General features: G+C 40.5%; 1 protein-coding gene across 2 annotated transcripts in view; it reads left to right on the forward strand.

Moving 5' to 3' along the window:
- The window catches only part of LOC124544887 (choline transporter-like protein 4), a 253,893-nt gene that overhangs the window by 67,680 nt on the left and 171,722 nt on the right, over positions 1 to 14,491 (forward strand). For both annotated transcript variants that reach the window (XM_047123619.1, XM_047123626.1), the window contains exon 4: positions 1,252 to 1,432. In XM_047123619.1, coding sequence (XP_046979575.1) covers positions 1,252 to 1,432 — 181 coding nt within the window. The remainder of the gene's footprint in view (positions 1 to 1,251; positions 1,433 to 14,491) is intronic.

The raw sequence follows: 14,491 nt of genomic DNA on the forward strand, positions 1-14,491 counted from the left end.
ATGTACGTTGATGAAAGAAAAAAAAAAAAAAAAAAAAAAAACATGTCTGATCAAGCATGCGACCAGAGCCTGGAATTAAATTTTCACATAAAATGTTGTACATAGCCAGTAGTACCTCTTGCCTAGTTAGAATTAGACGTCTATTTAGAAATTTTATTCACCATTTACCATTAAATAAGCGTTTTTACATTTATCTAATTACACGCACATAGAGATTCGCTCTGAATTTTAAAATACCCTGTTAACACTAAGCACACTGAAGAATTGTGTTGCTGTATTAAACTGAGCGTTTAACAACAAATTACACAATTTAACTTGAAATTATAAAGACATGGGCCAAGTGGAAGGTGATTTCAGGATCTGGCTCTGAGTGAGAGGGCTGCTTTTGCCTGTGTGTGTCTTGTCCATTAAATATTGGATTTGCCAATTTTGTTAGTCCGGTGAATATTTTTTATTGCATCACAATCCCTTACATTCGTTTTAATGTTCTGCAGTGTGATATTTATTTATAAATTTTTAATTGTGATTAATTTTGCTAAAGAGAAGTTGACAGTGATTATTTACTCACCACAACACTTTCTTTGTTTACTAGATGCTTTTCGATGCATTTGCATTTTCAAACTGTAAAATATGTGAGAAGACTTTCTCCACAGCAGCATTTCATAAGAAAAGTGAGACTGGAATATTTTAATAATATCTACTTGATATTCAGAAATAACTATGTAACTCAATTGTTTTTTGTAAATTGTAATATATTCTCCATAGATCATCTTGATTCAGTATGAAATCCCAAACGCTTAAGACTTAGCTTCTTTATCTCTTAACAGTCTTAGCATTAGGCAGTAGGTGTTACCTGTATTACAATGTTCACTAACTACACATTGAAGCGTACTAAATGGTGACTTTTCCCATTCACACATCAATGGATAGCAGACACCTAAAGTAGTCTGTGAATAATACCAGTTATCCATGGCTGCACATTCCTCAGTGATATTTTGAATACAGAATTATATCCACATAATATGATTTTACCACAGTGTCACTTTTTGAGCATAGATGAATAATGCTACTGATGTGTAACTGTGCACTTTTAGGTATTAGTTACCTGGAACTTTTCTTGTAATTTAGTTACTGTAATTTTCATCAGTTTGTAATCAGTGTGCTAGCAGAGAACATAAATATTTGGTGGCAGGGTTCTGCCCATCTTTTTTAAAAAATTCCATGTCTCTGATGCCTTTTGTTTCTATTTAGGTATGTGTGAGTGAGTGTCCACAGAAATATTTTACATTCAGTGGACTGAAAAGATATGATGATATAATAAATGATCTCTACTGCACTTACGGAACAAAGGAGAAGCTATTGAGTATGGAAAGCATTACAAATGCTGTCAACAGTGGTGAATGTGCAGCTTGGTATGTTCCAAGCCAGCGGGGTGAGTCATCATAATGTTATCCATGTTGGTCTTTCTAAAACACAAAATATACTCTCTTACAGTGGCTGTAGTATGCTAGTTGCTGAATAATCATAAACACATTATTTGTAATTTTCTTATAATATAGTTCACCATTATATGACCCTCAGAAATAATTATTTGGTTGTTATTGAAATGAAGCTATAGTATTCTGTAACTGAACATGTAATTAGAAAAAATGTAGTTTATAGCAATACTTTCACTGAAAACTTTGTTAGTTTTCTATGACGTTCAAGTGGCACCCATTTTCATGCACCGATTCTGGTTTTAATGTAAACCCATGTAAAAACTGTTAAGCTATGATTTATATTGGTTTATTTGGACAACATGTAGCAATTGGTCTTTCTTTTCATTGATATCACACATCAGACCTAAAAATTAAGCGCCCAAAGCATGGTTGATCCTTGCATTTATTTGGACATTAATGTAAGTTTCTACACTCTTCCAGTGTCATGTGTTTGTACAAAATTCACATTCACATTACCATTTGAATTATGCATTTATCATATCTATTTGACTTCTTGCTGCCTTTTCAGATATTTTGGCAATTACTGGAAATAGAGAAATTGTCTAATAATTGCCTATCTTGTTTGGTCTTGGCCTTTTGGAAACTGGTGTAGAAATAGGTATTCTACTCACTAGCACAGCTAGAAATATCCTACATGTGGATTGCTGAAGGGTGAATGTGTACTAGGGAAGGAGGAAAAATAGACTAAATGTATTGACATGCAAATGATATTTACTGAACAAAGTACATTTACTTCAGGAAATGTATAAAAAAATTAACATATAGGCATGCTACCAATGGTGTCATTGAGAGTTATGCAAAAGGTGGGAGAACATACATGTGCAAAGGTCAAGCTGCCTTGTCCTGGACCAAAACAAAACACAGTTACAGGTTCATTCTCACATTGTATAGAACAAAACCAGTGCATTGCATGAGACCTATCCCCATGACTTGCATCTGCATACTGAAAACACCGTATACAATAGTTCACTTCCAGCATTCTAGGTGAGTCATCCCTGCATGAAGTTATATTTACACAAGAGAAATGGCACAATATGCAACCGTAACTACATTAGATAGTAAAAGATCAGCTGTAAGTTTATGTGAAAGGATTAAAACAATGAAAATATTTCATACACTTGGAGGTTACATGCATGTAGATAGGTGACTTTCTGAAAGTACGTGGGAGCCCATGAACATGCTCACATGGACATGCAAACTGCACCATTTGGTGGGTCTTTGGAAGGGGTGATAGGGGGTGGCAGTGGTGCAGGGGGTGCCATCTGCAGTCCTTGCTAATTTAATGCGGCGGAAATTGTGAAGCAATTCCCAGAATAACTGTCTAGGAAGAGGGACTGCAGGCTCACTGGTTCTCACTGATTATACAAGTAGCTTGCAGTGCTTGTACTGTGTAGTCATGCAAGGCCAACTTAGTGGTATGTAGTCTCCTAGCTGCTTGTACACCTATCTGGTGGCATTTTGCGGCAAGCTGTTAAGTTTCCTGCCCCTGTAATTAAACATCACATATCACTGGGAATTGTGTCAGCCATGAAGAAAAGATTCCAGCCACATTTTCTGCATGGAAAATTTAGAGTGCTCTTAAAAGATAGTTATCCTGTGCCTGTCTGACCACCATGTAATCACAGTGTTTGATAAGTTACATATAAAAGATTACGCTATTAGGGCTTACTCATGCAGAAGTGACATAGGAAAAGGAGGAGTTATTACATACATTAAGACAGAAAATAGGTTCAAAAACATTGAGACAAGTGAATTTTATAGTGATCAGCACATAGAAATGTGTGCTTGTGAATTAATGCTGAAAAATAGTTCACTTTTCATTGTAATTGCATATAGAACCCCACTGAGACATTTTGAACTATTTATGAGGAATCTGAATACTGTAGTGTATTACCTGTCAGAATGAAGCATGCAATTAATCTGTGCTGAATTCAGTGTAGAATTTTCAAAAGGATTCTGATAGGAAAAATTATCTGGAAACTTCATTTGGATCCGACAACATGGTCTCAGTAATTAACTGTTCAACAGCGGTGGATACAGATAACTGGATACTAATTGATAATGTTTCCTTTTATGAAGCTCAAAGTAAGAAAATAACTGTTTACCCAGTAACAAATTTCTCTGTGATCATGGTTCAGTGTTAGTTAGGATAAAGAACATACTCCTCAGTGGAAATCAGTTAGAATAATTAAGGACAGCAGGACAAATGTTTTTAAGAATAGTTTACAGTAGATGACATGGGATGTAACTTATAATGAACCAAATGCTAACGTGAAATTTAATCTATTCCATGATAAATTCATATCATTATTTGAAAATAGCTTTCCACATAAGCTAGTCAGAAAGATCACTAAATAGCCAGGTAAAAACCATGGATCACTACAGGGATTAAAGAATCTTGTGAAAGGAAAAGGGAAATGTATCTTGTGGCAAGAACAAGTAGGGATCCTCCAATAGTTGTACACTATACAAAATACTCAATATTACTAAGAAATGTTATTAAAAAACCAAAGAACATGCACAAGCAGCAATTGGAGTATGCACATACTTTGTGTGTTGGCATGATATACCGGTACAACCCCAACTACTACAATCTCGTTGAATCCTGGGCCAGAGAAATACCCTTGCATGAGTGCCATGGATGCACAGACTCTGAGGTGTGATAGGCCATGGAGGTGGACCAAGGCCAATTTGCAGAAGTTGAGGTGGAGCTATGAATGAATATGATCTGCTGAGCCACCTGAGTAGTTGGGGTTTGTAAGAAGGTTGCATCAGATATAGAGCTCAGTGATGGAACTTCATGCAGTTGGAGAATTAGATCAGTGTACGGGTCATTTCGTAACTTGGGCATCTCAGGTTTGGAGGACTGGGCAAAGGACAGGGTCCTGTAGTCTAGGGAGGAGGTAAGGACACAGGAGCAGCTGAGGCAGTCGGCAACAATATTTGCAGTGCCTGCTACATATTGGGTGTCTTTTGTGAACTGCACCATGTATTCTTGCTGGCAGAACTGTGTTGGCGATATCTGGATGCCTTCCTTCTGACAAAACCTTATTGTAAGAAGGCAGTGGTCAGTGAAGACAGTGAAGGGACACCTTTCAACTGAGGGTATTTCCGTTAGTAGAGTGTGGCACCTAAGGCAAATTGGTTGGCATCAGTGATGTTTGTGAGCAAGGTGGTAGTGGGGGTGGGCCAGAGGGGCGGCTACAGCTAGGTCATACTTCAAGCACTCGAAACTGTCCATCATTTGGACATTTCCTTTTGCATGTTTGCTTTCAAGGAAAAGGGCTCCTGTACACTTGTAGCATTTCTATGGTTGTTTCAGAAAAAATTTGGCATGCCGAGGAACTGACAGATTTCCTTGAATGTTGTGGGATGCAGGAAGTTGATTATTGCCTGGACCTTCTCAGCAAGTGGAGGGAGCCAGTAGCGGATACAGTGTGTCAAAAAAATCTTTCAATGGAGTACCAAAAATGCACATCTCCAGGTTAATTATAACGCCTGCCTTCTGGAGGCAGAAGAATAACTCCTGTAGGTATCGGCAGCGCCGTGCAAGGTTATGAGAGTAGATGAGGACATCATCCAGATGTTCAAAGCATCCAGGGCGTAGTGCAGAACATTGTTTAGAAAGCACTGCCTGGTTTGGGCAATGATGTGGAGCCCAATGGCATAAAAACTCTCTTGAAGAGGCTGAAAGCCATGATAATCACTGTTTTCTCAATGTCTTCAGGGGCGACCAGGATTTGTGCGACTGCTTTCATATAATCAGTCTTGCTGAATACCTTTGCACCAGATAGGTCATTGCTGTAGCTTTGCTGGAGGGGCTCGGGGTAATGGTCAGGTTTGTCCTCATGTTTAGTGCCCAGTAGTCACTGCAAGGGCACCATGTCATCCCTTCTTTGAGGACCAAATGCAGTGTAGAGGCCCATGGGCTTTTAAAGAAGTGGAGCACATTGGGAGTGGTAGCTGTCTCAATTGCAGCCTGAGCAGTTTTTTTCATTCTTTGGTGGTATGCAGTGGGTGCTGCATAAAACCTGATCACCTGATGTTGTCTCTGTGTAGTGCTCCGTGTCATGGTGCACTTTCAGGGGGGGGGGGGGGGGGGTGCTAGAAGGATGAGCAAGGGGAAGCAAATTCATGAGAAGATTGGCAAAAGCACCAGAATAGGATAGCTACTTGACAGGAAAGTGAATAACTACTTAGGACTGGCAGGGTATGTGACTGTGCGTTGTACCACTGATGCTGCAGGAATTCACTGGGGCAAGGAGCAGACCTTAAAGGGAAATGAAAACAGCACCAATGATAGGGTCCATGATGTTGGCAGTGGTGAAAGCCTATGGAAAGTCTCAACCGAGGACTAGATCAATGGATAAGGTGTGGGAGAAGTCGGCGGTGATGGCTGAGCAATTAGCTGTAATGAGGAGTAGGGGGGAAGTTGTACAGCAACCAGAAGACAATAACTACTTGCAGGAAAAAGTGAATAGGTCAGATATGATATCAACTAGGTATGCCATAATGAAGGATAGGTTGCAACGATTGTTTACAAATAGGTGCTGTGAGGTCCCAGAGCAACTGGATGCACCTATTGCTGGAATTCAGACTGTTCACCAGGCTCATAAGTGGCTTTGGTTTTTTACTCACTAGCACAGCTTATTGCTGTAGAGTGAGGGTGTGCTAGGGAAGGTAGAAAAACAAACTAAATGCATTGACATGCAAATGGTATTTATTGGACAAAAGATTTGGGGCCCATGAGCATGGTGCTCAAAAATTTGTAGCATTGCTGCCGAAACATTCATGGTACCAGCAGAGACCACTGAGGTCCCAAACATCTTCATAGGGAGAGAGGCTGCGCCTGTGCAGGCATGCACACTGGGGAGGCTGTTGGGCAGGTGACCATCCTTAAAGGGTATAGGCATTACGAAGGTCATGCACTGTGCGCACAGTGCTTGTTGGTGTCATGTGACTGAGTTGAGCCTGGTGCAGATGTGGATGCATGTATGTATTCCAGAACAGCATTGAGTCATTAAGTGATCCATCTCCACAGGGGTAGTGGAATGTGGGGTGAGTGGCAGGAGTGCCTGAGTTTGCTGCATGTTTGGACGTCACTACCAGTGACTGTTGCGGTGCTGGGTAACAGTCGGTAAATATTGTGCACATGGAGGCAGTGGCTGTGGTGGTGGCGGCAGCAGAGGCAGCTTTTTTATCTGATAAAACAGCCACAGCATCAGTGTTTCTGTGCATGTGTGGCCAGGGACGTCCAGATTCTGGCAGGCAGATGTGTAAGCCAGTTGGGGAATAATAGCTGTTCAGGTATTATGTTGGGATTGGTGAGGGCGTGGAGGTGTTGAAGAAGCTGTGAGGGTTGCATATCAGTGCATTCTTAAAGCAGAATCAGTGCATGTGTGCATTGCATCTAGGATTATGCTAATTGCACTTAACTGAATTCAGACTGTTCACCAGGCTCATAAGTGGTGTTGGTTTTTTACTCACTAGTGCAGCTAGAAATATCCTACAAGCTGATTGCTGTAGGGTGAGTGTGTGCCAGGGAAACAAGAAAAACAAACTAAATGCATTGACATGCAAATGGTATTTATTGAACCAAAGATATCTACTACAGGGGGGACATAACAAATTAACATACAGCCCACAGTGATGGTAAGAGTTATACAAAATGTAGGGGAAGAAACATATACTATAGTTGAGCTGCCATGTTCCAGACCGAAACAAAACACCATTAATGTGCTGAAATGAAGGCACAGTTACAGATTCACTCTCGAACTGCAGAGATCAAAACTGGTGTATTGCATGAGTCCTCTCCCCATGTCTTGTGTCTGTGCACTGAAAGTACTACATATATAATATTTCATGTCCAGCATTTTATGTAGGTCAGGTCTACATGAATTTATATTTACACAGAAGAAAAGGATACAATGTTCAACCACAACTACATTAGATAGTGAAAGAATCTAACTATAAGTTCTCATGAAGCAAAATGTGGATTATAAATAAGAGGCAAAAGGAGGATGCAAGGTTTTCATAAAGTGGAGCTAAAGAGGGATGCTCAACATTTGAGAGGAAAATTGAGTAACTAAAGATCAACTGCTGATTCAAATTGGAGAAAAAAGAAGAGATCAATTCGTAGGATAGGCACAAAGGTTCAAATGGTTCAAATGGCTCTAAGCACTATGGGACTTAACATCTGAGGTCATCAGTCCCCTAGACTTAGAACTACTTAAACCTGACTAATCTAAGGACATCACACACATCCATGCCCAAGGCAGGATTCGAACCTGCGACCGTAGCAGCAGCGCGGTTCCAGACTCAAGCACCTAGAACCTCTTGGCCACAGTGGCTGGCCAACACAACACCCAGTCCCTGGGCGGAGAAAATCTCTGACCCAGCCGGGAATCGAACCCAGGCCCTTAGGATTGACATTCTGTTGTGCTGATCACTCAGCCAGCGGGCGCGGACTAGGCACAAAGACACCACTAATTTAGTAGTAAAGAAAAGTGGTGATGGGGGTGGGGGTCGTAAACTACAGGCTGGCATGGGACACACTAGGATGGAGAGCTGCATGAAACCATTCTTAGAACTAAAGACCATAACAACGTTCTGATTAATCAACAAAAAATATTCAGTAAATACCAACTGCAAGTATTGTTTTACAAAAATTCTTGAATTTATTCAATTAATGTTTCCCAAATATTACAGTTTTCTGCCTCCATAGCTGAGTGGTCAGCATAGATAGCTGCCATGTGGAAGTCCAGGTTTGATTCCTAGTACTGCCAAGGATTTTTCCTTGGTGGGAGGAATGGTAACAGGGTGCAATCAGCCTTGTGACTCCAACTGAAGAGCTGGTTGACAGAGTAGTAGCAGGTCCATGGTCTGGAAAGTCTGCAACGTGGCTGGGAGGCCATATGCCCCTTCAGACTGCATCTGTATGGTGAAATATACCAAATAGTTGCCAGCGTGATGAAATGCTCCCCAGTGTTTGTACCTGCCACTCACTTTTCCTAGCAGATGATGCAAATGCTTCAGCATAAAATGCATGGGTCTGCACCAAACATTACATGTGTAATGAACATCCAGATGGTATAGACTCTCTCCCAGGCTGCCTATACTTGTATGTGCATCAACTTGCTATCACATTGTATTCCTGATGTGCTGACGTATCCCTTGAGAATTGCGTATTGTTTGACAGCCTTCCACAATATGAACATGAAGACACTACATCTTGTACCAGGGTTCCATACACAAGAGCTTTCAAATGCTCCCACAGATAAGTCAGTGGGTTTAGGTCTGCAGAATGTGGAGTTCAGGGAATTGCTCCACCTCCACCTATCCGTCTGCCATGGAATTTGTTACTTAGAAAGCTACAAACATTAACACTGAAATGAGGAGCTGCATCCTGCATGAAGTTAATGTTGTGTCACATTTGCAAAGGCACATGTTTTAGCAGAATGGTTAGAGTATTCTCTAAAAAAGCATGATAGATTTACCTGTTGAGACTGTGTGGAAAGCCCTAACAAACCAGTTACCAATAATGCTGGCACATACGTTGACAGAGAATCTTTGTTAATAATGTAACTACAAAGTTTCGTGAAGATTCTCAATAGCCCATCCATGTTGATCATGAAAATTTACTGTCTGGTCACATTGCAACAAAGCATCATCCGTGAACAGCACATTTGCAATAAGGTAATGGTTGACACATTGGTAAATGAACCATTTGCAGAAGTGCCCCCTGCAGGAAAACCAGTTGCTAATACTGTCTACATTACCCACTGTGCTTCGTACAGATACAGCAGGTTCTCATGTAGCACTTTCCAGACAGTCATATGTTCAACATTACTCATTGTAGATAATGGTCTTTCTCCGACACTTGGGTTGTCATCAACTGCATTAAGATGTTCCTCCTCCAGTTGAGGTGTCCTCATCCTTCTAGGCCTCCCTCAGTTGCAAGTTGTAGGCTTAAATGGACGGTGCTCCCTAAGATGATGATCAGTTTCTTTAAAGTCTTTCTGTCAGGGCACTGTTGTCTTGTAAATCTCTCCCAACGCAAATGTAGTGTGCTTCGCCCATTACCATCTGCTGATCTGTGCAGAAAATGAACATCTACCTACTCTGCATTTGAGTACACTCCCACTGCACTATAATGACAACAAAGTCCATGATGAACACTGCACAGTTGATGAAGTTAGCTGCATGTCAACACAAGCAATGAAATGGGTCACATATCAACATTACCTTAGTTCAGTCAGAATAGCCAGAATAACTAGTACTGATGGTGAATCTGCAAACTGCAACTTATTGTACATTCTAACAAAATGTGACCAAGAGAATATTTTGTACATTTAATGGAAGACAATGTTTTATGTAGTGCTGGTACACTCCGTTTTTGTGTGTTTCCCATTGTAACACCTATCACTGGAATTTGATGAGCATCTCTGTGACACTCTAGCACTTACTAAACAACCTCTTGACAAAATGCATTGCTTTTCATTGGATTTCCTGTCTCTCCTCTATTGATCCAACCTGATAAGAGTCCCAGACTGTTGAGCAATACTAAAAAATTGGTTGAACAATTGCTTCATATGCAACTTCTTTTGTGGATGAATTATATTCCCTTAAGATTCTCCCAATGAATCTCAACCTGGGATCTGATTTTCCTACAAAATTTTGCATATCCATTCCACTGTGGCCATTCTAGAATGTTACTCCTAGGTTTATTATGATCATTAATGTTAACAGTGATTTATTTTCAATAGTAATAGATCTCTTTCCTATTCATGTGCAGTGTGTTACATTTGTTCACATTAAAAGTCAACTGCCAGTCCCTGCATCAATCATCAATCCTTACATACATGTGCACATACATGTGCATTTTAACTAAGTATAAAGTTTTTACAACTACAATTTGTTTAGTTTACATTATTTCTTATTACATTATAAGTCATGATAAATTGAAGTTGCGAGGGTTGAATGAAAAGTAATGCCTCCTCCTTTGTTAATTGGGTTTGTATGGGAATATTTTAATAAATCAAACACAGAAATAATCCTTAGGGTGTGATCTTCATCAACATCTACATCCATACTCATCAAGACACCTGACGGTGTGCGGCGGAGAGTACTTTGAGTACCTCTATCGGTTCTCCCTTCTATTCCAGTCTCATATTGTTCGTGGAAAAAAAGATTTTTGGTACGCCTTTGTGTGGGCTCTAATCTCTCTGATTTTATCCTCATGGTCTCTTCGCAAGATATACATAGGTACGAGCAATATACTGCTTGACTCTTCAGTGAAGGTATGTTCTCGAAACTTCAACAAAAGCATGTACCGAGCTACTGAGCGTCTCTCTTGCAGAGTCATCCACTGGAGTTTATCTATAATCTCTGTAATGCTTTCGTGATTACTAAATGATCCTGTAATGAAGCGTGCTGCTCTCCATTGGATCTTCTCTATTTCTTCTATCAACCCCATCTGGTATGGATCCCACACCGGTGAGCAGTATTCGAGCTGTGGGCAAACAAGTGTACTGTAACCTACTTCCTTTGTTTTCAGATTGCATTTTCTTAGGATTCTTCCAATGAATCTCAGTCTGGCATCTGTTTTACGAACGATTGCTTTTATATGGTCATTCCACTTTAAATCACTCCTAACGCCTAATCCCAGACAATTTATGGAATTAACTGCTTCCAGTTGCTGACCTGTTATATTGTAGCTAAATGATAAAGGATCTTTCTTTCTATGTATTCGCAGCACATTACACTTGTCTACATTGAGATTCAATCACCATTCCCTGCGCTATGCGTCAATTCATTGCAGATCCTGCTGCATTTCAGTACAATTTCCCATTGTTACAACCTCTCGGTATACTACAGCATCATCCGCAAAAAGCCTCAGTGAACTTCTGATGTCATCTACAAGGTCATTTATATATATTGTGAATAGCAATGGTCCTATGACACTCCCTTGCGGCACACCTGAAACCACTCTTACTTCAGAAGACTTCTCTCCTTTGAGAATGACATGCTGCATTCTGTTATCTAGGAACTCTTCAATCCAATCACACAATTGGTCTGATAGTCCATATGCTCTTACTTTGTTCATTAAACGTCTGTGGGAAACTGTATCAAATGCCTTGCGGAAGTCAAGAAACACGACATCTACCTGGGAACCCGTGCCTACGGCCCTCTTGAGTCTCGTGGACCAATAGTGCAAGCTGGGTTTCACACCATCGCCTATTTCAATCCCATGCTTTTTCCTACAGAGTATATTTCTAGTCTCCAGAAAAGTCATTATACTCGAATAAAATACGTGTTCCAAAATTCTACAACTGATCAACGTTAGATGTAGGTCTATAGTTCTGCACATCTGTTCAATGTCCCTTCTTGAAAACAGGGATGACCTGTGCCATTATCCAATCTTTTGGAATGCTATGCTCTTCTAGAGACCTACGGTACACCACTGCAAGAAGGGGGGCAAGTTCCTTCACGTACTCTGTGTAACATCGAACTGGAATCCCATCAGGTCCAGCTTCCTTTCCTCTTTTGAGCGATTTTAATTGTTTTTCTATCACTCTGTCATCTATTTCGGTATCTACCATTTTGTCATCTGTGCAACAATCTAGAGAAGGAACTACAGTGCAGTCTTGCTCTGTGAAACAGATTTGGAAAAAGACATTTAGTATTTCGGCCTTTAGTCTATCATCCTCTGTTTCAGTACCATTTTGGTCACAGAGTGTCAGGACATTTTGTTTTGATTCACCTACCACTTTGAAATAAGACCAAAATTTTGTAGGATTTTCTGCTGAGTCAGCAAATAGAACTTTACTTTCGAATTCATTAAACGCCTCTCGCATAGCCCTCCTCACATTACATTTCTCTTCGTGTAGTTTTTGTTTGTCTGCAAAGCTTTGGCTATGTTTATGTTTGCTGTGAAGTTCCCTTTACTTCAATAGCAGTTTTCTAACTCAGTTGTTGTACCAGGGTGGCTCTTTTCTATCTCTTCACTTTTCCACATAATCACCAGCCAATTGGATACATTTCTGCCAATGATGAACAAGTTTTCTGAAGCTGTCATGGAAGAAGTCGACACTCTGTTTCCACAACCACAGCCTCACAGTTCTCTCAACATCTTCATCAGAAGCATAATGATGTCCCCACAGATTGTGTTTCATTACCAGGAATAGATGGAAGTCAGAAGGTGCTAAATCTGGACTGTATGGAGCATGCCGTATGGTTGGGAGATGCAGTCTCTGAAGTTCTGCTGTGGTGGCACATGAAGTGTGTGGTTTGGCATTGTCATGCAATAGTGTAACCTACATGTTCTTGTGAAATGTCAGTTGTGTTTGCAATTTCTCTCTGAGTGATACGACAAACATCCTGAATCAATCTGTCAACATTTTGCTTGTGAAACTTGGTGGTTGCTGTCACAGGACATCCAACTCTTTGTTGTCGCACAGGTCAAATGTTCCCACTTCAACATCTTTAAACGTCCTCACCCAATGACACATAGTACTCACATCAAAACAATCACCATAAACTGCTTTCATTCTCTGACGAATCTCCTTTGGGGTGACACCTTCTGCTGTCAAGAATTCAATGACTGCACGTTGCTTAAATCGCATTGACTGACTGTCAGTGCAGGGTTCCATACTTTACACTGTAACAACACAGCTGTTCAATGCTAAGAATTCCTGCCAACTGGAGCCGTAGAGAAGAGGCTATGGAACAAGCCCGTACCTGCTGGATACCAATGCTGCCAACTGTTGAAGAGTTACGAAGGTGGAGCCATTACTTTTTAGTCAACCCTCGTACATTATTTCTTATTACATTACAATTCATGGTAAATTCAAGTAAGAAGGGCAGTTTTGGATAAGCCACTGCTCGACTTGCTTTTTGAAAGTATGCACTGTCAATATCTTAACTTTGTTTGGTAACAAGTTATTAAAAACAGCTTCGTTGACATAGGGGCTTTTCGCTGTTAATCTTCTGTTAAACATATGAAAGTCTTTTCTATGCCTTGTTTCATAGTTGTGAATATCCATGTTTCTTTTTGTAAGCTTTGTGTCTTCTTTCACTAGCATTATAGTTTCTAGTATATACATGGCATAAACTGTGAGAATATTGTGTCTGATGAATAGGGGTTTGCAAGAAGTTCCTGGTTTTACTTTTGCTATGATCTTCAAGGCTCACTTCTGCTAATAAAAACCATTTTTATATTAGTTTGGTATGTCCCACACTACAGTGCTGTTCCATAAGACAGGGAAGAGTACACTAATTCATAATATGCAGTCCTTAGGGTTTCAGAATTAAGATATGGTTTGAAGTGGAATGATCATATAAAATTAATTGTTGGTAAGGTGGGTGCCAGGTTGAGATTCATTGGGAGAGTGCTTAGAAAATGTAGTCCATCAACAAAGGAGGTGGCTTACAAAACACTCGTTCGACCTATACTTGAGTATTGCTCATCAGTGTGGGATCCGTACCAGATCGGTCTGACGGAGGAGATAGAGAAGATCCAAAGAAAAGCGGCGCGTTTCGTCATAGGGTTATTTGGTAACCGTGATAGAGTTACGGAGATGTTTAATAAACTCAAGTGGCAGACTCTGCAAGAGAGGTGCTCTGCATCGCGGTGTAGCTTGCTGTCCAGGTTTTGAGAGGGTGCGTTTCTGGACGAGGTATCGAATATATTGCTTCCCCCTACTTATACCTCCCGAGGAGATCACGAATGTAAAATTAGAGAGATTAGAGCGCGCACGGAGGCTTTCAGACAGTCGTTCTTCCCCCGAACCATACGCGACTGGAACAGGAAAGGGAGGTAATGACAGTGGCACGTAAAGTGCCCTCCGCCACACACCGTTGGGTGGCTTGCGGAGTATAAATGTAGATGTAGATGTAGATGAACACGTATAGACTGGGTGTTATTTTTTTACAGACATAATCAGCTTGCTGCTTTCACGAAAGTTGATCATCTATGCATAAACCTAAGAATT

Source organism: Schistocerca americana, chromosome 1, assembly GCF_021461395.2.
Source record: "Schistocerca americana isolate TAMUIC-IGC-003095 chromosome 1, iqSchAmer2.1, whole genome shotgun sequence".
Lineage (NCBI taxonomy): Eukaryota > Metazoa > Arthropoda > Insecta > Orthoptera > Acrididae > Schistocerca > Schistocerca americana.